General features: G+C 66.1%; 7 protein-coding genes across 7 annotated transcripts in view; 2 read left to right on the top strand and 5 right to left on the bottom strand.

The window, feature by feature from the left end:
* EMIHUDRAFT_227596 (hypothetical protein) overlaps positions 1 to 2286 on the top strand; it is a gene marked incomplete at both ends in the record, with an annotated part of 3850 nt that extends 1564 nt beyond the window's left edge. Inside the window, 2 exons of the mRNA XM_005787651.1 lie at positions 150 to 1511; positions 1675 to 2286. Of these exons, the coding sequence (XP_005787708.1) occupies positions 150 to 1511; positions 1675 to 2286 (1974 nt within the window). The remainder of the gene's footprint in view (positions 1 to 149; positions 1512 to 1674) is intronic.
* A 77-nt stretch (positions 2287 to 2363) lies between these two features.
* EMIHUDRAFT_455351 (hypothetical protein) lies at positions 2364 to 5887 on the bottom strand. The gene is made up of 6 exons (XM_005787650.1): positions 5876 to 5887; positions 5160 to 5796; positions 4396 to 4500; positions 3805 to 4271; positions 3166 to 3598; positions 2364 to 2964 (listed from the first exon to the last, which is right to left on the bottom strand). Exons 2-6 carry the CDS (start codon positions 5784 to 5786, stop codon positions 2605 to 2607), a joined length of 1992 nt encoding a protein of 663 aa, XP_005787707.1. The 5' UTR covers positions 5787 to 5796; positions 5876 to 5887; the 3' UTR covers positions 2364 to 2604.
* Positions 5888 to 6328: 441 nt separating this feature from the next.
* Positions 6329 to 6920, top strand: EMIHUDRAFT_227594 (hypothetical protein; the record flags this gene model as incomplete). The annotated part of the gene is made up of 2 exons (XM_005787649.1): positions 6329 to 6394; positions 6537 to 6920. 2 exons carry the CDS (start codon positions 6329 to 6331, stop codon positions 6918 to 6920), a joined length of 450 nt encoding a protein of 149 aa, XP_005787706.1.
* Positions 6921 to 7306: 386 nt separating this feature from the next.
* Positions 7307 to 9410, bottom strand: EMIHUDRAFT_227593 (hypothetical protein; the record flags this gene model as incomplete). Its single annotated transcript, XM_005787648.1, has 3 exons — positions 7307 to 7586; positions 7652 to 7890; positions 7956 to 9410. 3 exons carry the CDS (start codon positions 9408 to 9410, stop codon positions 7307 to 7309), a joined length of 1974 nt encoding a protein of 657 aa, XP_005787705.1.
* A 196-nt stretch (positions 9411 to 9606) lies between these two features.
* Positions 9607 to 11167, bottom strand: EMIHUDRAFT_227592 (hypothetical protein; the record flags this gene model as incomplete). Its single annotated transcript, XM_005787647.1, has 2 exons — positions 9607 to 10836; positions 10970 to 11167. The coding sequence occupies 2 exons, from the start codon at positions 11165 to 11167 to the stop codon at positions 9607 to 9609; spliced, it is 1428 nt and encodes a 475-aa protein (XP_005787704.1).
* Positions 11168 to 15061: 3894 nt separating this feature from the next.
* Positions 15062 to 16566, bottom strand: EMIHUDRAFT_71123 (hypothetical protein; the record flags this gene model as incomplete). Its single annotated transcript, XM_005787646.1, has 2 exons — positions 15062 to 15466; positions 15628 to 16566. Coding segments are annotated over 2 exons (1344 nt in total), but the record flags the coding sequence as incomplete, so codon positions are not given.
* Positions 16567 to 19589: 3023 nt separating this feature from the next.
* On the bottom strand, positions 19590 to 22491 carry EMIHUDRAFT_110814 (hypothetical protein; the record flags this gene model as incomplete). The annotated part of the gene is made up of 5 exons (XM_005787645.1): positions 19590 to 20455; positions 20531 to 20623; positions 20952 to 21357; positions 21448 to 21692; positions 21861 to 22491. 5 exons carry the CDS (start codon positions 22489 to 22491, stop codon positions 19590 to 19592), a joined length of 2241 nt encoding a protein of 746 aa, XP_005787702.1.
* Between the last annotated feature and the right edge of the window lie 1356 nt (positions 22492 to 23847).

The following is a 23847-nucleotide window of genomic DNA, read 5'->3' as shown; positions in this document are numbered from 1 at the left end:
CCCCCCCCCCCCCCCCCCCCGGGGGCGCATGCACACACATCTACCCCCCCCCCCCGCACCCCCCCACTCCACCCCCCGCCCGCACTCTCCACCCTCTCCCCCCACCGCCAACCGCCCTCCTTTACCGACACACCGCCACACGTGCGCAGTCGGCCGCTTCCCGCTCCACCGCCGCGCCGCCCAAGGCGCCTTCCGAGGCTGAGGCGGGCGGCGAGGCGATGCAGGTGGACGAGGGCGGGGCGATGGAGGTCGACGAGGCCGGGCCGGCCACGGCGGCGAAAGGAGCGGCGACCTCTCGGCGGCTCCGGCCTCCCGGCGGCTCCGACGAGGAGCGCCGCCCCGGCGAGAGCAGCCTTGTCCGCCCGCCAGCCCCGCGGCTCGACCCTCGGAGCGCGGCGTCGGCTCGGTGCCCGCCGCTGTACTCTCTGCGCGCCGCGGAGGGAGTGATCGGCGAGGGTGACGCCGTGCGCCCTGAAGATCACCAGCGCGCCAAGGTGTGGAGGGAGGCGGTTCGCTCGGCGACGGAGGCCGCAGAGGAGGCGGGCCGGCGCAGCCGGGCTCAAGTGCGGGCGTATGTGGAGGTGCACAAGGCGGACATGGAGAGACTCGCCAGCGAGCAGCTCCGCTTCCGCCCGGGCAAACGCGTTTATTGCAACCGGTCGGCGCGCCCGGGCTTCAACCGTCAACACCCTCCGCATCCTACGGCCTTGTGGGAGGAGGGGCGGGTGACGCAGGTCTGGCCGGCCAACCTCGAGGCCCGGGGCGCTCCCTACCAGGTGATCCTGAAGGACGGGACTTACGTCTTCGTGAGGAAGGACACCGACGAGTGCATCCGTGACGACAAACACGGCGACGCCGGTTGGCTCCAAGCCTGCTATAGTCATTGGCCCGCGCCCGAGTGCGTGCGGACGCAGCGGCTGCTCAATGGCGTCCTCACGGCGGAGGAGGTGCACGCCCTGCTCTCGCGCTCGGGCCTCGAGCTGCTGCACGACATCGACACGGTGTTTGAGGAGGTCGATCCGTTCCGAGAGCGCGATGCCGATCTCGCACTACTTCTACCGGAGACCATCCAGCCGTACCACGTGCTCCGCAACTTCGTGGTTTGGCGGCGGGCGGCGGTGGTCTGCGCCGACGAGCCGCTCTACTCGCCCGCGCTCATCCGCGACGTCTACCCGGACCCGAGCAGCGACGCGTCCGGGACGCTTCGGTGGCTGCTCGACCTCGCCGTGTCCGTCGACGGCGTCGTGCGATACGAGCAGGCGGTGCCGCCGTGGCGCCTCTCCAACGCTGTCGGCGGGTCGCCCAGGGAGTCTGGGGGCCTGGTCGACACCCGCGGCGGCTGTTTGATACCCGACGCTCGGGAGGCTCTCGCCGGAGGCGAGGGCGCGGCGCGGCTCAGCTTCCTCCTCGCGGAGGCGAGCTCGGGCGTCGCGGCGATCGACAAGTGGCACGAGCTGCTGCGAACGGCGGGCCTGTACGAGTACGAGCCCGCGGCGGGCGAGGACACGCTGGTGTACGTCGGGAGCCTAGATGCGGCACACACACATCCCTCTACACGCTTGGATGCCGGTGTGACGCTTGAGTTCAACGTATTCACACCCCACTGTATCGGCACGGATGCATGGCAGCCGCAGAAATGTCGGTTATACCATGGTTCCCCTCTGTCTTCAATAGGTGGGGGAGTACAGCTATCATGCGGCCTTCTACGCGCGCCTGCGCACGCGCGACGCCCAGTCGGCGCTGCTCGACTTTCTCGCCGAGATCACGAACCCCAACTTGGAGGAGGAGAGCTCGGCGACGTGGCAGCGCTGGCTGGTGGAGTTGTACGACGCGTGGCCGCCGGACCGTCGGAAGATTGCGGTGGCGTGGCTGCGCTGGCTGCTCGGGCCCGAGGAGCGGCAGAGTGGTTTCACGGCGCTGCGCGAGTTTCTCGTGCATGAGAACTCGCTGTCGCCCTGCGAGCACATTGCCCGTGACGACGCGGGGCGCTTTAGTCTGCCACGCGCAGCGCGCGACGCGCTGGTCGGGCCCGTGGGCGAGCTCGTGTCGGAGGGCGTGGTGGAGAAGCTGCACGACCCGGAGCGCTTGGCGTGCCCCATTTGCCAACGCGGGGGAGGCAGCTGTGCCGAGTGGGTTCAGCTCTGCCCCTGCCGTCATTGGTGCTGCCAGCCGTGCGTTGCGGAATGGGAGCGCGTGGAGGAGCGCGCTGCTGTTGCGGTGTGTCCGGTGTGCCGCGCGAAAGTCGAGGGGACGGATCTCCAGGATCTGGACTGGGATGCGTTGTGAATGAAGCCGGGAGAGGAGATGCGTTTTGTGAAGCTTCATTCACGTGTTGTTGTCAGGGCGCCAGATCCCTGGCTGCAGCAGCAGCAGCAGTAATAAGGCGACAAGAAACGGGCGTCACACTCAAGGACACAGACATTGGATACGCTCTGCTCACCGCACACCGGACGGACACCGCTCACGAAGCGAGAGACTCAGGGACATGCGCCTCACATGCGCCGACACTGAAAAGAGAGAGTCAGTGAGAGTTCAAATCTCGGCGAATCTGTAGTGACATGCAACTGTACTGCGACATGACAGGTGCACCTGGTGGCAAGCACCTCAGGTTGCCTGCTCAAAATCGGACTCACCGCCGCCCTTTCGGGGGGGGGAGGAGTTGAGCGGCCGCTTGGCCGCCTGCTTGCTGCCCGCGCGGCGGCCAGTCTGGCCGTCCGACGCACGAGGCGGCGGCGCGCGCGAGCTCGAGCCGCACCGTGCCGCCGACCGCGGCAACGACCGAGCCGCCGGCACATCGGGCAGCTGCAACGAGAGAGGATGGGCCTTGGCGTGGGCGACAACCGCACTGCGCGCCTCGCGGAAGCCGAGGCCGGTGATCCAATCGTTCACCAGCTTGCCGTCGAGGAGCGGGGCGAGAGCGCCGGCGTTGGAGCGCACAAACGATTTCAGCTCGTCGCGCTTGAGCTCGGCGACATGAGCGGCTGCCCCTCCGCTCGCAAGCGCCGCCTGCTTCTCCGCCTCCGCCGCCTCCGCCGCTGCCGCCTTGTCCGACAGCCCGTCGCGCCGCACCTTCAGCGCCTCCTCGCGCAGCGCGTGGCCCGCCCCGCCCGGCCCCGAGTAGGCGGCCTGTGCAGTGCGCAGCTGGTCGTTCTGCGCCTGGCGCACCGCCAGAGGCGTGGCGTGCCATGCGAGGTGGTGCTCCAGCCCGACGCCCTGCCCCATCCAAGAAAAGGAGAGGAGGGCCTCGGTCGCCCGCACGTCCGGGTGGACGAGAGACTCGACGCCCGGCGCGGCGCTGTGTACGAGCGCGAGCAGGTTCTCGGCGAGGGCGGAGTCGAGGATGGGCTTGAAGTGGCGCCGCACGCCTGAGACAAAGTTGTCCGCGGACTGCGAGTTGTTCTCCCACGATCCATGAACCAGGAAGTCGGCAAGCGCCGTGCCCTCGTGCAGCAGCGGCGAGTCGAGCAGGGCGGCGACGCCGGAGCGGAGGGAGGAGGGCTCGGCGACCAGGTAGGGCATGATCGTGCCGACGACACCCTCGACGAGCGCGTCGCCGAGGATCCGCTCCACGACGAGCCCGAGGAAGGTGGCTCGCGAGCTCTCGACGATGGGAACGACGTCGGGCAGGAAGCGGACGATGCCGTCGACGAGGTGGCGGCGGAGGTAGAGGCGCAGGTGGCGGAGGAGGGCGAGGGGGCCGGGGAGGACGAGCATCGACCTGATCACGTGAGGGCGAGGGAAGACGGGATGAAGGCGCTGACGCGGGAGGGGGGAGGGGGAGGGGGGCAGGCGGGCGAGGCGTACGGTGTAAACGAGAAGATGGTGCCGGAGCCGAACGGCTTGCACGCCCAGCCGAGGCCGTTGGCGCCGGTGCCGCAGATCTGGTCGGGCGGGCAAAGGAGCCGCGGGATCGCCAAGCTGACAGAGTGCACCGTCTTCCAGAGGGAGGACGCGCCGACGGCCCGTGGGTCTCGGCTGAGCTGCTCGGGCGCGACAGGCGGCGCGCCCGCCTTCTTGATCTGCCAAAAGAGGCGGGCGCACAGGCCGGGCAGCGGCAGCTTGAGGTACTCGACGCAGCCATTCGCGTCGCGCGAGCCAACCTTGCCCTGGTGCGAAGGCGGCGACTCAAAGTCGCGCTTGGTGAAGGACAGCACCTCCTGCACGAGGAAGCCGTTCAGGTCGCGCCAGCCGACGACGCACTCGACCGCCTCGTCGAAGTCCTTGATGTGGCTGAAGAGGTGGTAGAGCTGCTCGCCGACGGAGACCGTGACCTGTGCGCGCCAGGTGGGTGGGGGTTCGCCAGCCTGCTTGCGCAGCCGAGGGTGGAAGGGGGAAGGGGGAGGGGGGGGGGGAGGGAGGGAGGGGGGAGGGACGCGCCTCCCGCGACGCGAAAACGGAGTTCTTCGGGAAGCAGCCCGAGTCGGAGAAGTCGGTGTACTCGACGTCCTTGCCGCTGCGCCGCGCCAGGCGGAGCAGGACGCCGAAGTCGCAGCCCGGCCGCTGACAAGTCGAGGGGCGCGGGTCGGGCGGTGAGGGGAGGGTGGGAGACGCAGAGAGCGGGGCCGGTGGAGGGTGAGGGTGAGGGGAGTGAGGGGGAGAGGGGGGGGGGGGGGGGGGGCCCCCCCCCGCGGCTTTGGCCCCCGGGCCAAAAAATTGCTCCCCGGAAAAGCCCGGGGCCTCCACAATCCCGGGGAAGAACTCCTCGGCGTTGCACACCCCGAGGGACTCCGCCCCCCCCCCGGGGACGGCCGCCAAAGGGGGGCCCCACCCCTTTGGGCCCCCCCCCTCCTGAAAAAGAAAAATACAAGGGCCCCCCCACGGGGCCGGAAAACCCCCACCCCCTTTGAGAATGGGTTCTTTTCTCGCCCCCCTCCTTTGGGGCCCCCCCCGGTTGCTGTATTGGAAGGGGCCCCAATTGTGGCCATCCCCCACATCTTTCCCGGGGGGGGGGGTTAAACCCCCCCCCCCAAAAAACCCGGGGAGGTTAGGGGCTCCCAAAAAACCCCCCCCAAAGGCCCCCCCCTTTTTAAGGGCCCCGGGCCCCCGGGTTTTTTTTCTCCCCCCCTTTTGCCCCGGGGGAAACCCCCCCCCCCAAAACCCGAGGCCCCCACCCCGACACCGCACCCCACAAAACCCCCGGGGCCGGCGGGGGGGCGCACGTCGGCGGCTTTGGTCCACGTGCCAAAGACTTGCTCCTCGGAGAGGCCCGTGGCCTCGACGATGCCGGCGAGGAACTCCTCGGCGTTGCACACGCCGAGCGACTCCGCCCCCCCGCCGGGCACGGCCGCCAAGCGGGTGCCGCAGCCGTTGGGCGCCCCCGCGTCCTGCAAGAGGACGATGCAAGTGCGCTCCACGGTGCGGAAGAGCTCGACGCGCTTGAGGATCGCGTCTTTCCTGCCCGCTACGTTGTGCACCGCCGGCATGCTGCATGGCAGGGTCCCGATCGTCGCCATCCACCACTCCTTGCCGGTGGTGGTGTTGAGCTCGGCGCCGAAGAGCGCGGGGAGGTAGCGGTCCGAAAGAGCCCGCAGCAGGCCGCCCGTGTCGAGTGCCGGGTCGCGGTTTTCTTCAGCCCGCTTGACCCGAGGATACCACGCCTCGATACCGCTAGCCTGCGCGCGGTCGGTCTCGAGGTCGCTGGTGACGGCCGCGTACGCGTACGGCTGGAGCTCCCAGTCCACACGCTCAAGAGTAATGATGGCCCCGAGCGCGACCAGGCCCTGCATCGTGAGCTCGGAGACGACCTGCTTCCGTGTTTTCGAGTCGTAGCCGCTGTCGGAGCTCATGGCCCGCCGCCTGCGTGCGCGTTCAGGCGGAGGGGCGGTGAGAGGGGGGCGAGGGCGGAGGCAGCGACGCGCCGCCAGGGGCGGCAAACCGGTCGTTTGTGGGGGCAAACCGGTCGTTTGTGGGGCAAAGCGGGCGGAAATCATCCTTTTTTTTGTTGAGCTTAGCCTTCGATGTTAGGAAACAAAGCAAGGCGGACATGGCATATCGCTCTCGGGCCCACAGACATCCCGCACACCCGCCGCCACCCGCGCGCGCCCCGCCCCACCCCGGCCGGGAGAAAGGGGAGTGACAGTTTGGGATTGCAAGCCCGAGTATGTTGAGTCCTGGCTCAACAACGCAGATAACAAGAGGGGGTGGTCCGGCTCCCAAGTCCGGCTCACGCGCCTCGAGCTCGCCATCTACCGCACTGAACACTTCCGCCCCCTCGCTCCCAACCCATCCACCCCGCCCCGGGCCGCGCCGCGCTATCTCGGGCGATCTCGCGCTATCTCGGGCGATCTCGGGGCCGCGCCGCGCTATCGCGCGCGAGTGGCCAGACATCATGCTGATGGGGAGCGCCGGGCCGCTCAGCGGCAATAAGAATCAGTTGGCCGAAGGCGGCATCCGCGTGCCCTTCATCATGCGGTGGCCGGGCACGATCCCTCGCGGCCAGGCCCAGCCCTCTCTCCCCTAGTGAATAGCATCGAGGTCGCGCTACCGACAACTCAATTGCGCCCTGCTGAGCGCGCCTCCGTGTTCGACTCTCTCAGGTGTACACAGAGCCGGTGATGAGCTTCGATTTTTACACGACTTTCTTGGCCGCCGCGGGCGCCGTCATTCCAAGCGGGGCGGACCTCAGCGGCGCGAACCTCCTGCCGTTCGTGACAGGGGAGGCGACGAGCCGACGGCCGCACGACCTGCTCTTCTGGATGGATGGAAGACATTTTGCTGTGCGCTGGGGCGATTGGAAGCTTTCCAACTTTTATTCCCACGGCAGCAAGGGTGGAGTGGCGCTCTACAATCTGAGAGATGACATCGGCGAGACGCACGATCAGTCAACCATCCGCCCTGACATCAAGCGCAACCTACTGGATGAATACCGAATGTGGTGCGCGCGCATGCCCGTCTCCGCAAGCGGCATCAAAAACTGCTAATGCACGGGCATGTATGTGTGTATCGATGGTGAAGAACAGTCAGGCTCGGACTGGACACCAACGGGGTAAATGGGTGGACGCGAGCACCCACGCGCCTGCCTGTACACTTGTCGTTAGACGTGGAGACGCGAGGGTTGCCCCCCCTTGCCCCACCACCTCGTGTGTGTGGAGAAGTTTACCTTACCTTACCTTACCTTGTACACTTCAGCGAAATTATTTTATCGACTAGCGCGCGGCGCCATAATATGAGGAGTGTTTTTTTCACACGATCACGAAGTCGGCACCAGGCGTGCATCCGTAGCTCACCTGCCTCGCCGCGCCTGCGGCGTCACGTGGAATCCGCGGGCACACAACCATCACGCAACACTGAGCACTGTCCCGTGCCGTCACGCGGCGAACGCAGTGTACCCGTCTTCGGGTACTGCCGTTGCGACGCGGGGTGCCTTCTCGGACCCGCCGCGGATGAAGACGTCGCGGCCTCGCCGCGTCAAGAACCCGGCCGACACCAGCGCGGTTGCGCAGCCAAGCGCTAGCCAGCCTGCCGGCGAGTGCGCGGCGAGCGCGGTGCGAAGCGAGCCGAGGCGCGCTACTAGGAAGGACGAAGGCGGGCCCGGCTTCTCCGCGGCGCCCGTTCCCCAGGTCTCGCCGCCAGGCAAGTTCCCCACGCTACAACGGAGAACGTCGGGTGAGCATTCACCGCAGCAGGGCCGGCGCATGCACGGGTCGCTCACCGCTTTGGGTGCTCGTTGCCGTGCATAACGTACGTCCCCACCAGCGCGTACCACCACCATGGGTAGCCGAGGTTCACGCTTTCGACCGACCCGTCCGGCCTTAAGCCAGTTGTCAGCCCGCCGTTGGCGAACTTGACCATCAGCTGGTCTGCCAACGACCACGTTGCGTTGAGCACGCCGGCAGCATGGGCGTCCAATTTGGCCCGAATTTGCTCCGGGCTGCACTTCTTGCGGCACGCCTGCGTCGGGCGGCCAGAATGGGGTCAGGGCCCGCAGCTACTGCTCTTTCTCAAGCTGAGCGCACCTGGTAAATCTCGGTTTGGACAACGTCGGTGGCGCGGTCCTCCCAGTGCTTGGCGTTTGCGTTGACGTCGCGGATCATCAAGTTGTAGCGCAGCTGGACGAGGTTGGCAATGTAGCGGTGCGCCCAAAAGGCGGAGCCGCGGTCCAGTTCCGCCTCGTTTCCAAGCGAGAGCGACATTGGCACACTGCCGGCAGACACCATGCTCGGCACATACACCGACTTGGAGGAGTCGCCTGCCGCCCACCAGACCGTCCCCGCCGCCGCGTCGGGCAGATTGCTGTTGGCCGTGATGATCTTGGTGCCGGTCGTGCGAAAGAGACCCACCGTCCGTTCCCACGCCCCCTGGGGTGGCTTCGAATAGCCAGGTTGACCCTTGCCCTCCCCATAGCGATCCGGCGAGCCAAAGGGGCCGGCGGCGAGGCCCTTTGTCATGTCAAACTCAGTGCCTTCGTAGTGCGACCGGCTCGCAGCCATGAGGTCGTGCACGCTCAGCTTCTTGTCCACCTTGACTGACACTGGGTAGGGGCGGTCGAGCTTGAAGGAGCCATACTCGGGGTTAAGCTTGAGCGACGGTGCGAAACGGCGATACCCGTCCCAAACGCGACGACCGGTATAATATTTGGAGGCGTATTCACCCCCACTGAAGGCGCCGCTAAAGTCGAGCAGGCCCTTGCCGTCCCACAGGCCGTACTCGAGCGCGATCGACTTCATGTTGGACGACCCAAGGAAGGTGTGCGAGTCGTCGAGGTCCACTTCGCGGATGGAAAAGCAGTTCGCGATCACGGCAGCGTGGTCGTCGGGGACGCGCTGCGCGACCCAGATTGCGCTCTTCTTTGTGGGGTCGGATAGGATGTGGAATATGAAGACCTCCTCCGTATCTCCCACCATCAGGACCTCACCCGCGCCTCCATCGGCTCCGTAGAAGCCGTGCTCCTCTGCGAGGCTCCCCATCAGCTTGATTGCCTCACGCGCGCTGCACACGCGCTGGGCTGCGACTCGGGTCAGCTCGTTCACGCAAAAGAGGGCCGTGCCACCATCCGCGGCCTTATCAAGAGCGCGAAACGCAGACGAAGCGGTCGACTCGCCGAACATGAGGTGGCACTCGTTTTGCATCGCATACGTGCTGTCAATGTATGCCATGGTGTGCGACACCTGATCAATATACCCGAGCGGCTTCGTCGCCTTTTGCGCCCCCACAGGCTCATACGTCGAGCCACGATCAACGCCAACAAAGCGCGGGTAGTTTTCGCCGTCTGGGTACACCGGCATCTTTGATCCCTCCTCGTGATCTGCCGCTGGCACGAATGCTATCCTTGGATCGTGTGTGTTGGACGAATCTTCTGAATGGGAGAGCATTACACTCCCGTCGACCGATGCGCCCTTTCCGACAGCGTACGCAGTACAGGCGTCGGTGAAACGAAACGCAAGCGCCAGGAGCGCGAGCACGCAACGCATATAGGCACAATGTATCCTTCGTGCGGAGGCGGCGGCAGCGGAGGCGGCGGCAGCGGAGGCGCAGCCACCAACAACTCGGGGGACGGCTGTGCTGTCGGGCCGACTTGCCGACCCGCCTATGCGAAGGCTGCTTTCACGTATTTCTCAAAACTCATCCACACGTGCTCCCATAAAAATAAAAAACGTTCGTCAGCGTTCACGGAGGAGGTCCCCGCGCTTCCGCGGAAGCGCGCAGCTTGCAAGTGGGCGAGTAGACGACGCCCGCCTTAACCAGCGCGTCGTAATGCCCACCCCTCGCGCGCGCCGTCTCGTCCACGAGCTCTTGGTAGTCGTACCGGTTCGGCTGCTCAAAGGCAATCATGCCGTCAGTGCCAATCATCCCCCCATAGGGCCACTTGGCATTTCGACTGTCGCGGTACGTGACCGCGACGTCGAGCGCGGACTCGTCGCCACCGAGCGACTGGTAGCAGTGCTCCAGGAGTGCGGGGCCCGTGTAGTTCAGCGAGTAGGGGGTCACGTACCGCTGCTTGACGTGCGCGATGATCTCGCGCACCATGCACACGAAGAGCGGGTGCCCCCTGCCAGCGGCCAGGATCTTCATCTGCTTGCCATTGATGTGCCGCAGGGTGCTCGACATCTTGCCCTTGAGGAAACCTCCCCGAGCTGGATCCTGGCCAATGGTGGCGCCGTTACACATCGAGATGGCCCGCTCGAGCGGCACGGTGAGGATGAGGTCGCCGTCGACATACACCCCCCCGTGCGTCTTGAGGGCGCAGTGACGAAACAGGTCTGCGCGGAATGCCGGCGCGACGAAGCAGTCGAGCGCGAGTGCTGCCTCCTGCCCACAGTGCTGCTCGACATAGGTGCGCATTGCAGCGTCGTCGCGGTAGGCCGGAAAGAAGGAGGGGTTGGCCTTGATGTTGATGCCCATGGCAAAGTTGGGAGTGGGCCCCTTGCCTGTCATGTGGAGGACTCGCGGCACCATCTCCGGCCGGCCGCTGCAATTTGGCGCCGTCACTCGCGAGCGGAGGAAATGCCGGCAGCGCGTGTCCGCCGTCGCTCCCCTCATGTTGAAGTCAACCTTCGAGCACGCGTCCGTGACTCCTCGCACAGGGGCGTACCGCTCGGGCCACACCCACCTCGGACCCTCCTCGGGCGAGGGCTCGTTCGGACGCACTATCCGCACGCTAGGGTGCTTGCGGGGCAGGGTCACTCCATGCTCCTCTGTGCCGGTTGCATTCTTCACCTCTCTGAGGCTCTTTATCTTTTCTGTCGCCTCCGACTGGATCTTTTGCACAACGTCGGACTTGCTGCAGACTGGTCGATTCTCCTGCACCCCATGGCTGGCGTAATGGCAGCGCAACCGATATAGGGCCATCTTGTCGCAGGTGGTTGAGCCCTCTGCACTCGATGTTCCGCAGAAAGCCTGTACGACGGGCTGAGAACAGTAAGGAGGGGCCCAGAAGCGTGCGCTGCGTTCGGCGTGGCAGGCAGCACGACACTCGCGTCACAGGCGCATAGCAGGCCACAGAGTTGGGACACTGGCGGGACGTGCAAACCTTCAGCAAGTCGGGATTCTTCTCTGCATAGCAGCGCGTGATCACGTCTGCCCATGGCACCATGCGCTTTCCGTTCGGCAGCCTGCATCGCTTCTTCTTCGACGCCTGCGTCATCGCGCTGCTGGCGATGGTGAAAAAACCCGCCGCGGACGTGGAAGCGGACGCCCACGTCAGGAGCGCGAGAATCATGCTGCGCATATAGCCGCCCGGTTGGCAGTGTGACCCCGCGGCGCGGCTTTCCTAGCCGTCGTGGCGGTCGCCGGCGGTCCGTCCCTTGTGCCTCTAATATCATCATGACCCTGGATGGATCGAATCCGGCGCCCGCCGTTCGAAGCCCGGCGATCCGGGGCAGTGTGGTGCTATGACTGGTACCCTTCTCTCATCTTTGCTCCCGGCCGTCTGCCTCCTTCTCTCCAATCTGTTACAATATCTCTCTCGTCGCAGCGCAGCCCGAGTGATGCCAGAGGGCCGGCCGCCGTCCTCGCTCTCGAGCGAGCACCAGCCAGCCAGTGTACCTGCGCTCTGGGCGGTGGTGGCGGCGCTCCAAGAGTGGTACTCTTGGGAATAGGTAGGGTACTCTTTTCCGCCCCCCCCCGCAAGGCGCGAGACACCTACCTACACTCACACCAGTGTGGTGACCTGGCCGACGCGCGCGCCAAAGTGCAAGATGGGCGCCTCGACGCCATCCGACCGGCACGGGCTCGCCCCTCTCCTTGCCGCACCGCCGCTCTCGGTGCGGGCGCGGCGGCGGCAATGGCAGCCGTGGATGGTGCCGGCACATTGCGACGAATGCGGCTGCTGGTTGTCGGACTGGGACACTCACTCAGAATCAGATCGGAGCTGATGATCGGACTCGAGAGGCAGGAGGGGCAGCGCAGCAGCTAGCGATCTTGGTGTGAGGGATCTTCAATCTCTGTCCCCTAAGCCGCCTAACCCCTCGTCGCACTACCCGACACAGAAGAGCGGCAAGAGTTCTCTGGGGGGTCGCGGGGGCCCCCGGAGGCACCGTGCGCCGCGCAGCAGTGCGGAAACGGGGCTCCGGCGCTCATACTCGCTCATACTTGAGCACTTGAGCACTGGATAGGGTCGATTCCGCGTGGTACGGGACCCCTCGATCGTCTCGCCCTCCCTCACTGGAGTGTTCATTGGGGGGGGTCATAGCAAACACGGTACAGGATCGAGGTGCACGCTGCCGAAGCAGTGTCGTCCCCCCTCTCCCCGACGGCGATGGCGGTGTGACCGATCGAGCTACAAGAGGAGCTTGTTCAGCAGGATCCGGGTGGGTCGAGCAGTTCCTCACTTCCTCAATGGGTGAGCCTCAGATCTCATGGCCCTCAACGCCTTCACGCTTCGGCACATGTACATGTGGGTTCGAACCACGGCCGGGTTGGAGGCTTCCTGCTTCCATCTTAGAGACAGCGGCACGCGTCGCCTGTTTCAGTACGCCAGGGATGGTGAGCGCCATGTGCTATGTGTACCAACTTCCCGAATGATTACGGTTGATTAGAGGGCAGATGTGGAGAGATCTCGAGGAGTACATACAGATAGACCCTCCAACCATCAGAAAACTCCGACCTGATTGGTCGTACTGACCGCCGACAGATCACTCCAGACAGCAGACAGGCCGACATCTGCACACGGCCGGCCGGGCGAGAGGCTTGACACGATCCGACCCTGCGACCCTGACGCTGCTGCTCTAGCTATCAGACATGCACTGCTGACTGCTGCCACAATGTGCGACCTGTGCTGGCCCACTTGGCGGCCTTTACCGGTCAGTGGTGAGGCGCAGTTCAGAGCTGTCGATGGCGCGATGCCGCACTGGTCCCACATTGGTGACACGAGACCGCCAAGTTTGCCGGTCCAAGAGAGAGGCACCGGCGCTGTCCTGAGAAGGTGCGTGGTCCCTCTTGACTGCCCATGCGCGCGAGGCTGTGTAGGCATAGCCTCAAGAGTGCCAGCAGCCAATCCGAGGCGACGCGCATTGCGCCAGAAGCGTGCACACGATGGAAGGACACCTTCCTACTGGCCGTACGATCAGGTCGTCACTGAATGCTTGATACTAAGGCCGCGAGCTATGCAGGTGATCAATTGTGCATCATGGCACGGTCAGCAGCGCCGACAGGCTGTCGCAAGGCGTGATAGCATGGCCGCAAGTCCGCCGAATTCCCATGAAAACAAGTAAAAACCCTCGAAAAGAAACTCCGAAAAAATCGGCGCCTGCGGCGGGCCACGCGACCCCATCTCCCCCCCCCCCGCATGGACACCCTCTGGCCCCCCCGCGCCTGCGCGGCTACGTACGCCTACGGCTGGGGGGTACAAGAAAAAGAACTCAATTCATCGCCCGTTTTTGCCCAAATAAATAAATAAAAACGGACACCTCTCTACTGTGAGATGGGTAAAAAGGAACAGGTCCCCGCCCGTGCGACGGTGATAGCGCTGGCCGGACAGCCACTGAGACGGCCGTTCCGGGCATTTGAACGCGACCCCTTCGGGGGCAAAGACATGGGCTCTATGCGGGGCGGCTCAGACTCGACTCCTCTTGGTCCCCCTTCTCTGATGCCCTCTAGGCCACACCTGGGCCTTATCTGGGGTTCTAAGGGCCGGGCAGGGTTTGCCCTCCGAAACTGGCATGGGGACCTTTTAAGATGCTAGGACGTCCTGCAGCGGCTGCATCGCCGTTCGCGTCATGAGGCGCCGCTGTTTCGGGTCGCTTGTGTACACCTCGGACGGCGTGACGCTGTGCTGGGTCTGCAGGTTATCCCACAGCGCCACGTCGCCGGGAGTCCAGGCGAGCTCGGTCGGTGACGCGGCCGCGGGCGCGAGCAGAGCCTCCACAAACGCTTGGGACTCCGACCACGACCACGGCTGCCACTCGCTGGCCTCCCCGCGCTCCTCCCCCCCCTCCCCCCCCTCCCCCAGCAGCTCCTCCAGCCGGTCGAGGCAGACAGAGTGGACCACCACATACTCGCGGCCGCGCGAGTCCCGCTGCACGAGCCGGTGGTAGTACTCGGCGGCGTCGGCGCCGCCATGCCCAAACGCGAGCGCCTCGAGGCTCTCAAACTCGGTGATGCTCTGGTAGGGCGGACTTGCTGCTGCGCCGTCGCGCTCGGACGGTGGAGGCGCCGTCGGCGTCAGGTGGCTGCAGCTCATGACCGGGTACTCGCCGGCGCTCACGCGCCCAAAGCCCCTCGTGTAGCGGCAACGCATGCGCCGCGCACGGGCCGCCACGTCCGGCGGCGCGAGCTCCATCACAAGCCGGGTGGAAAAGAATCGGGTGCCGCCCCCCACCGATGGAGCCTCCTCGCAGTACATCGCCACGAGAGCGGGGGGCGGCGGCGCGGAGGCAGAGAAGCCGCCGTCGTGATGGTACTGCCCGCCGCGCCGTTCCCACCACGCCGACGGCTCCAGCCTGCCCTTGAGCCCATGCCAATCCACCGCCGCGGCGAAGCCAACCACGTTGGTCTCTGGATAGCCGGGGAAGCACCGGCCACGCAAGTTTGTGCTACCCAGCTCGATGGGTGACGGCGGCGGCCGCTCGGGCGGGAGGCCGACACTCACGCCGGGGAAGCGCACCGCGTGAAGCTTGGAGTAGAGCTGCCGAAGCTGTGAGGGCGACAGCCGCCCAGAGCTCACGCCTTCGCCGTCGCCGTCGCCGCCGCTGTCCCCGTGCAGCAGAACTAGCAAATGCTCGTCGAGCACAGCGGCAAGCCGACGCAAGAGCGGCGAGCCCTCGGCCGCCTCGCTGATTGAGGCTGCACTCACTCCGAGCACCTCGACGCCGACGCCGCGCAGCGGACGCAGCGTCAGCTGAGAGGGGACGCCAGATCCGGGAGGTGGGCTTGGAGGCAGGGAGGGAGGCAGCACGCCGCTCACCCCGCCCTCGCCCTCCGCCACCTCGCCGTCCAGCGCCGGGCCCAAGAGGCCGATGCAGCGCTCTGCCACGACATCCCCTCCGTCAGGCCACTCGCCGGACCAGTCGGGCAGCGCCGGCTTGACGCACGCGATGTATTCGCCGGAGCCTCGCGGGGCGGTCACCCGACTGCTGCGCCCTCCACCACCGCCGCCGCAGGGCTGGCAGCAAGCGGTGTCGCGCTCAAAGACAGTGCGGCCGCGCAGGATCGTGCGGCGGACCTCTCCGCGCACCACCATCCCCTCGAACGGCGTGTAGTCGAGCTCGTCGTGGAGCGCCTCTTTTGTGATCTTGCCCCTCGCTTCCAAATCCCACAGCACCACGTCCGCGTCCGATCCGACCTCGAGCACGCCCTTGCGCGGGTATAGCCCGTAGAGGCGCGCCGGCATCTCGCAGCCGAGGCGCGCCACCTGCTGCAGGCTGTCGAGCCGCCCGTGCAGGTAGCCCGACACGAGCAGCGGCATGCGGCACTCGAGGCCGGGCAGCCCCATCGGCACCTTGCTGAAGGGCGTGCTCGCCCCACCCGCCGTCTTGGAGGCGTCGCCGCCGCCCGCAAAGTTGTAAGCCGAGTGGTCGCTGCTGATCACCTGCAAGTGGCGGCTGCACCTCACCTCGGCTACACCCACCTCGGCCGCATCTCAGCGACTCTTCGACTGTGCACCTCCGCTACACCGCGGCTACACCTCGGCCATACCTCGGGCTAAATTTCGGCTACATCTCGGCTAGACCTCGGCTACATCTTGGCCACCTGTAGGTCGCCGCGCCGCAGCGCTTCCCAGAGCGCCTCCTGGTCGGCCTCGGTGCGCAGCGGCGGCGAGCAGAGGAACTTGCTGCCGTCCAAAGGCGCGCACAGGCAGCGCAGCGTGAGAGTGAGGTACTGCGGGCAAGTCTCGCCGTAGATGGGCACTCCGCGGTGGCGCGCGCGAGCGATCTCGTCGGCCGCCTCGCGCCCTGACACGTGGACGACGAGGAGGGGCGTGCCGATGAACTCGGCAAAGGAGATGGCGCGGTGCGTCGCCTCTCGCTCGGCGATGGCGGGCCGCGCGACAGCGTGGAACTTTGCGGCGATCCTGCCGGCGTTGAGCAGCCGGCTCGTGATCCACGCGATGAGGTCGTGGGACTCGGCGTGCACCATCACCATCGCCGCGTGCCGCCTGCAGAGCTCGAGCACGTCCAGCATCTCCGTGTCGTTGAGCTTCAGCGCGTCGTAGGTCATGTAAACCTTGACCGAGGAGCATCCATGCGCGAAGCAGGCCTGCAGGTCATCGATCGCGTGCGTCTCGCTCGGGTCAGTCACGATGACGTGGAAGGCATAGTCGACTGCAGCCTTAGCCGCAACCGCTCGGTAGTCGGCGACGACGTCGCGGATCCGCTTGCCGCGGTGCTGGCACGCAAACGGCACGACGGTCGTGGTACCGCCGGCGAGGGCGCTGACGCTGGCCGAGTAAAAGTCGTCGACCGGAGTGAGGCCGCTGGAAGTCCTTTGCTCGATGTGGCAGTGCGAGTCGACACCGCCAGGCAGCAAGAAGAGGTCGGTCGCGTCGATGTCCTCCCTTCCGGCAGGCAGCGACGGCTCGATCGCTGCGATCCTGCCGTCGTCGCCGATGCCGAGGTCGGCGCGTCGCGTGCCCGACGGGGTGACGAGCGTGCCGCCGCGGATGGTGCAGCGGAGGGCCGGAAGGGCCATCTTTGCCAGTTGCCTCACGACCAGCGATCCGTAGAGCGCCGCACCTCAGATTTCGCGGCTGGCAGCGGGCGCCGCCAGCCCGGGGCGTTGTCTGGCTAGAAGCGGGTTTTGCGGGGTCCCCAGCCAGGCGCCTGTACGTGAAAAAACCGCCTGTGTGTGTGTGTGTGTGTGCCTCTGTCCGGCCCTATCGAGGGGCCCTTATATTAGCAAGGGGGTGGGGGGATCAGAGGGGTCTCGGTTTCGTGCGGCGGACTCTCTGTACTCTGTTGGTAGGGTGCCCGTGTGTATCGCGCGCCTTGCGGGGAGGGGCGCGGAAAAGAGGAACCTCTTAGCGCCCTCGCCATGGTGCTGCAAGCAGCGCCGGGCGACGACGACTTACCGCCTCCCGGTCCCCCTCGGCACACCTCCGCTGCTCAATGTTTGACGACTCGAACCCGTGAAGCTTCCCCGCGCGCGGGTTACCCCGCACACGGGTCAGCCTGCCAGCCACAAATCCACGCAAGCGTGGTCCGCGCGCATGGCATACAGGCGTCCGCCAGACAGCGCAGAGGCTAGGCGACCGGGGAAGGACTAGCTCAAGGGCAACACAGCGTCACCATGATCATGAATCGTTCCACACCAAAAGAGCATGCGTGTCCGTGTCCGCCCACCAGGAACCAAGCCGATAGCCGTAACGTCCGCTCGGATTGCCTCAAACATACAGGACGGCGTCTCAGATTCCTTCCTCATGCTTCCGCTGCGTGCCCGTGCTGACGTTTGCAAAAATAAAATATTCTTAGCTTCAAGCCCCCCTCCGAGACTAGGGACAGAACCCACCCGTACACAGGAGAGATGGGACTGCGCCTCGCCCCCACTTGCCCTGACTGCACAGGATAGCGTGCCCCGAAGACGGCGACACATAGTGGGGGACACTGCGCAAGGAGGGGGTGCGAAAGCTCATTGGGGTGCTAGGTGGGACCATGAGGGGGGGTGGGCGGGGTCCTGTGGGGGTGAAATGTTGCGCGGCGAATTCGAACCTACCCCCTCGCCGCGCCGATCCTCACGCGGAGGGTAAAACCCTGTGGGACAAAACCCCCCCCGCGGTCGGCAGTCTTCAGAGTGGACCCCCCCCTCCCCAGCCTCCCCTGTGCATCTCGCACCCCCCCCCGCTCCCCATCGGTGACTCGCGAAGGACACGGACACTCGGGCAAAGATGGCAATGCCTCACGACCAGCGATCCGTAGAGCGCCGCACCTCAGATTTCGCGGCTGGCAGCGGGCGCCGCCAGCCCGGGGCGTTGTCTGGCTAGAAGCGGGTTTTGCGGGGTCCCCAGCCAGGCGCCTGTACGTGAAAAAACCGCCTGTGTGTGTGTGTGTGTGTGTGTGCCTCTGTCCGGCCCTATCGAGGGGCCCTTATATTAGCAAGGGGGTGGGGGGATCAGAGGGGTCTCGGTTTCGTGCGGCGGACTCTCTGTACTCTGTTGGTAGGGTGCCCGTGTGTATCGCGCGCCTTGCGGGGAGGGGCGCGGAAAAGAGGAACCTCTTAGCGCCCTCGCCATGGTGCTGCAAGCAGCGCCGGGCGACGACGACTTACCGCCTCCCGGTCCCCCTCGGCACACCTCCGCTGCTCAATGTTTGACGACTCGAACCCGTGAAGCTTCCCCGCGCGCGGGTTACCCCGCACACGGGTCAGCCTGCCAGCCACAAATCCACGCAAGCGTGGTCCGCGCGCATGGCATACAGGCGTCCGCCAGACAGCGCAGAGGCTAGGCGACCGGGGAAGGACTAGCTCAAGGGCAACACAGCGTCACCAGCCGTTGGCGCGCAGAACGAGTCAGCGGCCCCCGGTTGGGACGAGTGCGCGACGCGGACGAACCGCTCAATGTGGCCGGCAGCTCGCGCTGCCGGCGGGCCACAGGACCCAAAAAAGAAAATAAAAAAGAAATGGGCCACTCCCGATCGCAGCACTTCGTGTTGGCTAGTCGAGATATTGAGAGTGTGACTAGGAGGGTGGGACGCTGGGGATTCTCAAAGGTATACCCTTGGAATGGCCGGATCCAGCCTTAAAAGTACGAGATCGCGCGCGCTTCGCGCGCTGCACCGCCTATTCTCCGCGGCTGTGTGACGACGCGTGCCGTGTGCCAGCAGAGTTGGGCGCGCGCGGCGCGACGGCGCCCGCGAGGGAAGGCGCGGGCGCAGCGGCCGCCGGCGGCCGTGCCGCCCGCCAGCCGGTGCAGCAGCGGCCAGCGCAGCGGCCGCCGGCGCAGCAGCCAGAGCAGCCGGTGCGCGCCTTGCGAGGCGAGTACTGCCGCCCGGCAGCCTTGAGGCGGCCAGGCGGCAGTACTCGTTCGAAGGTAAGGTAAGGTAAGGTAAACTTCTCCACACACACGAGGTGGTGGGGCAAGGGGGGGCAACCCTCGCGTCTCCACGTCTAACGACAGGAGCCCCACGGCATTTAAAGTGCAAGGCCCGGTGCGCGTGGGTGAGCGGTGTGTGTGTGTGACTCGTTCCAAGGTCTGAGCCGCGGGCGCTCGGCGCCAAGTGCAGTGTCACGCTCGCACTGGAGCGGGACACGTCAGGGAAGCCACGTAGTACGTGACGGTCATGTTGTTCAAAATGGGGCCGTCATATTTGCTGTCGATGGCGTTGGAGACGCCCTCTACATCGTTGAGAAGGGCAAGCTGCTCCACAAGGGTCGTCTCGTTCGGCTCCATAGTGACCCCGCGTGGACGTTCGAGCAAAACGATGCAATGGCCAAAATCAAAATCAAAAAACCGAGACTTCGAAAGCGACGTGTAGACTTCGACGGACTTTTAAAAGAGCTTTCCAACGGTGTGCGACTCGTCGAACGAATCCAACTGGGAGGCACTAGGGACATGGGTCACGAGACTCGAGAGCCACCCCGCCCTGACCCTGCAACCAGCCAGCCCTCTCTCTGAAGGACAAAAAGCACCGCGATAGAAGATAAAACGCCATCGTAAAATACACGTACGAGAGATACGTAGATGCGCGGCCCGCGGCACAGAGGACAGAGAGGTCTCGCTTTCACCAACCGAGTCTCTCTAGCTCTGACATCACCCCTTGAATCACATGCGAGACGTCTGCGTCGCTCGGTGGCTGCCGCCACTTGCTACGTTCGTGGACGGCGGCGTTGCGCCAGCCGCGCAGCATGTGCGCGTGGCCCCTCAAGGTCGGACAGTGGCTGCGCGGCGCCAGCGCGTTGATCTTGTCGCGTTCAGAGAGCTCCGCCGGCAGCGGCGGCAGCCCCTCCTCGGCGTACTTGCGCTCGAGTCGGAGCATCATGAGGTCGAAAGCCTCGCTCACGTGCCTTTGCAGCCGGGCGAGCGAAGCATCGCCTCCGTCGCTGACAGCGAGGTTGTGCAGCCGCCCCACCACCCGTGTCAGGTCGCCTCCGTTCCTTGGACGAGCCCCTTCAAGGCCCTCGTCGCCGACGGCGCCGCTCTCGCCGCCACTCTCGCTGCCCTCGCCGCCTCCCTCACCGTCGCCGTGGCCGTCCAGCAGCAGCCCCTCCATCTCCGCCAGCGCCTTGGGCAGCGGCTGCCGGTGTGACTTTCGCGCGACGCTCAAGCCGTGCACCACACGCGCGAGCGCGACCGTCACAGACTCTGGCCAGCCCGCGACGCGCCGCGCACGCTGCCGCAGCTCCTCCGAGCCGCCGCCGCCCTCGGCCAGGTCTGCCAGCGTGTCCTCCCACCGGGTGCGCAAGCCGTTGGCCGGCTCGCCGGTCAGCGCCACCAGCAGCGAGATGCCGATTCCGTATGCGTCCGTCTTGGCCGAGTGCTGGTTCGAGTCGAGGTAGATGGGGCAGACGAACCCGTTGGAGAAGTAAGCGCCGTACGTCGTCGCGTGTGTAGCAGACGTCTCCCGCGCGCCGCGCGCCCTCGCGAGCCCTGCCACGCGAGAGAATGGGGGGAGTGAGGTGGCGAGGCGGAGTCTGCGAGTCCACGCGGCCGCCGCCCGTGCACCGACGTCCGACAGAAAGGCGCGGTAGACGTGGTGGCGCGGCGGGCCGCCGGCACGGCGCAGCGGCACCGCTAAGCCGTCGAGCAGGATGTTGCCTGGCGCGCAAGGGGGGGCGGGTCGGCGAGCGAAGCGTGCGGGGAGTGACGCGCGGCGGTCTGTGAGGCTCGCCCGTCTTCACGTCGCGGTGGAGGATCTCTCGCCCACTCGCCCCGTGGAGGTGCACGAGCGCCCGCGCGGCGTCACAGAGAGCCGACAGCCTGGTTTGTGAGTACCACCATCGTACAGGGAGCTGAGGGCGCGAATGCGGTGTCGTGCAGTGACGTCCGAGCATCGCGTGAAGACGATGGCTCCGAACCGCGTGAATGCGGCTGCGATGCAGTGAGGTACAGCCGAGCGCGTGTCGCCCCCAGCTCTAGTTGGAACCTACGGGTCTGTATCTGTATTTCGCATCGAGGGCCGACTGCCTCTGCGCCCACGACAGCTCGAGCCGGCCCTGCAAGCCGAGCCGCCGCAGCCTCGCCCGCGCGGCGGGCGTCAGCAGGAGTCGGTCGTCGAGCGAGCCGCCCCGCATCAGCGGCGTCACCATGCACACCGCCTTCTCCTCGGCGCAGTAGCCGAGGAGCGGCAGCACGTTGGGGTGGGCGCACTTGCGCAGCAGCGCAACCTCGTCCATCATGTTGCTCACGCTGTCGTCGGGCTGGCCCGGCAGCGCGCGCTTGATTGCGACGCGGCCCCAGCCGGAGAAGGAGGGCAGCTCCACCGCATAGACGACGCCGAAGCCCCCCTTGCCAACCTCCTCGGCGCCTGCCGCCTCGAGCGCTGCCGTCACCTGCAGCAAGCAGAACTAGCAGGTCAGAGAGAAAGAGAGAGAGAGAAAGAGAGAGAGAGGGAGACATCTATTTGCACTCGAGCTACGCACCTCGGCGGCGCCAACCTCCAGCACCGGAGGCGGTGCGTCTATGGCTTCGTGCAGCAATGCCGATGGAACCTCAGCGTCGCCCGCCTCTAGTGCCGCCGCCGCCGCCGCCTCTTCAGCAGCAGCAGCATCCCGCGCCGCCTGCGCCGCCTCCCAGCGCGCCTCTCGCTCCAGCCGCTCCCTCAGCTCATCACGCGACCTCTCCTCGGCCGCCTCCCTCTCCGCCGCCGCCTCCCTCTCTGCCGCTCCTGCCCCGCCGCCCGAAGGAGCGTCTCGTGAGGGGGAGCAATCGACTGGCGACGCGGTGGCCCCCAACCGGCAAATCCTCCTGCCGGCGGCGCCGGCGGCGGCCGCGCCACCGCCGCGTCCCCTCTTGTTCCGCTTGCCGCCCCTCCCGCCCCTGCCTTGGGCGCTACCGCCCTTCGCTGCTACTGCCACTGCCGCCGCCGCCGCCGCCTCCTCCTCTGCGAGGAGCGCCGTTGCCGCAGCCTCGCTCTCAGCAAACTGGGCGTTGATCGGGTGGACTGAGCGCTCGAGTGCCAGCCAGCGGCCGGCACCAAGGAGCGCCTCGATGAGAGGCTGCTGCGCGCCGTGAAGCTCCCAAGTCGCCGGCTTTGGGAAAGCATGCCCCCACTGCCGCTGCTGCAAGGCACTCAAGTCGCGCCGCGCCGCCGCCACGTCCCCCGCCCGCAGCTTGCAAGCCATGCGCAGCTTGAGCGAGCACTCCTCGACCCACCGCGCCTCAGTCAGCTGCAGCGCAACCGATAAGTCCGCATCGGCCGCCTCGTCCCGCTCCTCTCGATGGAGCGAGGCGGCGCGCGAGAGCAGCAACAGTGAGCGCACCGCGCGCTGGCGGGACGGACACGCGGCGAGGGCGTCGTCCAGCAGCGAGAGTGCCTTGCTCTCGTGGAAATCGGGGGCGGAGCTCTCCTCCACGACCTCGCTTAACAGCCGCGCACACCGTGTGACGGCCACCATGTCCACGTCCACGTCCTCCACGTCCTGCGACGCCTCTTTGCCGCCGTCAGCTAGGTCAAAGCTCTGCATGACAAGGTGCCAAGCCGCCTCGGCGCCGCCAGCGCCGCATTTAAACGCAGCGGGCAGGGCGGCGAGGTCTGCGAGGGCCGCACGCCTTCCGAGCGCCGCCTTTGCGTGAGCCATCCGTGAGAGAGCTGAGTTGGACATCGTGTCCAGCAGCGCAAGAACCTCGGCATGATCGGCAGGCACCTCAGCAGCTTCGCGCTGCACTGCGGCCCACGCAGCGGACGCATCCTCGAGCGCATCCTCCGCCAGGTCGGCCATTAGGCACAACCCTGCGCGTCCTAGCCGGATGGACGCTCGGAGCAACTGTTCATCAGCTGGTGCCATGTCCAGCGCCTTACCGAAGAGCAAGCGCGCCGTGTCGAGCTGCTTCGCTCGCGCACTCCGCTCCGCAAGCGCACAGAGCTGCTCTGCCGTTGTGATGGCCTGCTGCATCGGAAATCATCACTTTGCCGGGGCCGGTGCCGACGGGTTTCTTTTTGCAGGCTCGATTCTAAAGAATTTTCTCCCCGCGCTGGAAGCTTCGAGCCGTCGCCGACCCGCCAACCAATCGGCGGCAGGCCTGGGCAGGTCTGGCTGGGTCACGACCATGGATGGCTGTGTGAGACGTTGTGTGTGAGCGCCGGTGTCTCACCTACGCGGGACCGGGAGGAGAGCGCTGCAAATGGTATTTGGAATTTGGCCCAATTCGCAATGATCGGAAAAGGGCGAGGCGGAGAGGAACGACTGAGCACTGAGCACTGGGATAGGTTCAAAACAACGTGAGTGTTAGAGTTGTTTGGTATTGCTAAAAATCTCTCTCCCCTAGGTTCACCATGGTACGGGCAAACAACAATGTAACAACGTCGCCGGCGAGGATTAATGCACACTCCCAGCGTCTCTAGCTCTCCACGTATACGACCTACACACCTCCCTTCGGTAGCGTACTGCTCCTGGGCACCGGCCCGTGTGGCCGAGCAGATTTGCTGGGCTCGTCTTGAGGTGAAGGCGGCCTCGGCCGTTTGGTCGTGCCACTGGCGGGAGGCGCCGCCGTGATCCACCTCGCCATCAGCCCGCGCTGCTTCCCTCTTTCGCGGCAGCGCCGTAGCGCGCGCCTCACGTCGTCGAGCGTCACGCCGGAGCTACGCGCGACCTGGACGGCGGCGCCCACACCAACAGCGTCGGCGGGGCGCGCCTCTCTCTCACGGGAGGAACCGACGACGTGCACGCCGACCACGAGGTCGAACTGTGTCAGCGACCATCGCTGCGCGCAGGGTGGCCAGTCGACTTGTAGCCCGGCGGACAATCTCGGTGTCCTGCCGCCTAAATTCGTCCGAACACCATTGCAAGGAGCGATGTCCCTCTCTCTCAACAACCTCGCCC

This window comes from Emiliania huxleyi (assembly GCF_000372725.1).
Source record: "Emiliania huxleyi CCMP1516 chromosome Unknown EMIHUscaffold_140, whole genome shotgun sequence".
In the NCBI taxonomy this organism is placed as follows: domain Eukaryota; phylum Haptophyta; order Isochrysidales; family Noelaerhabdaceae; genus Emiliania; species Emiliania huxleyi.
Note: the sequence above shows the minus strand (reverse complement) of the source record. Positions and strands in the feature narration are given on the sequence as shown.

What these genes read in the sequence shown, in the direction of transcription:
- EMIHUDRAFT_455351 (XM_005787650.1), bottom strand. Translation starts at nt 5,786, where the DNA reads ATGAGCTCCGACAGCGGCTACGACTCGAAAACACGGAAGCAGGTCGTC. An exon ending in ACCATCTTCTCGTTTACACC is followed by an intron (nt 3,599 to 3,804) that starts GTACGCCTCGCC and finishes CATCGTCGAGAG; the next exon opens with CTCGCGAGCCACCTTCCTCG. An exon ending in GGCACGCCACGCCTCTGGCG is followed by an intron (nt 2,965 to 3,165) that starts GTGCGCCAGGCG and finishes CATGTCGCCGAG; the next exon opens with CTCAAGCGCGACGAGCTGAA.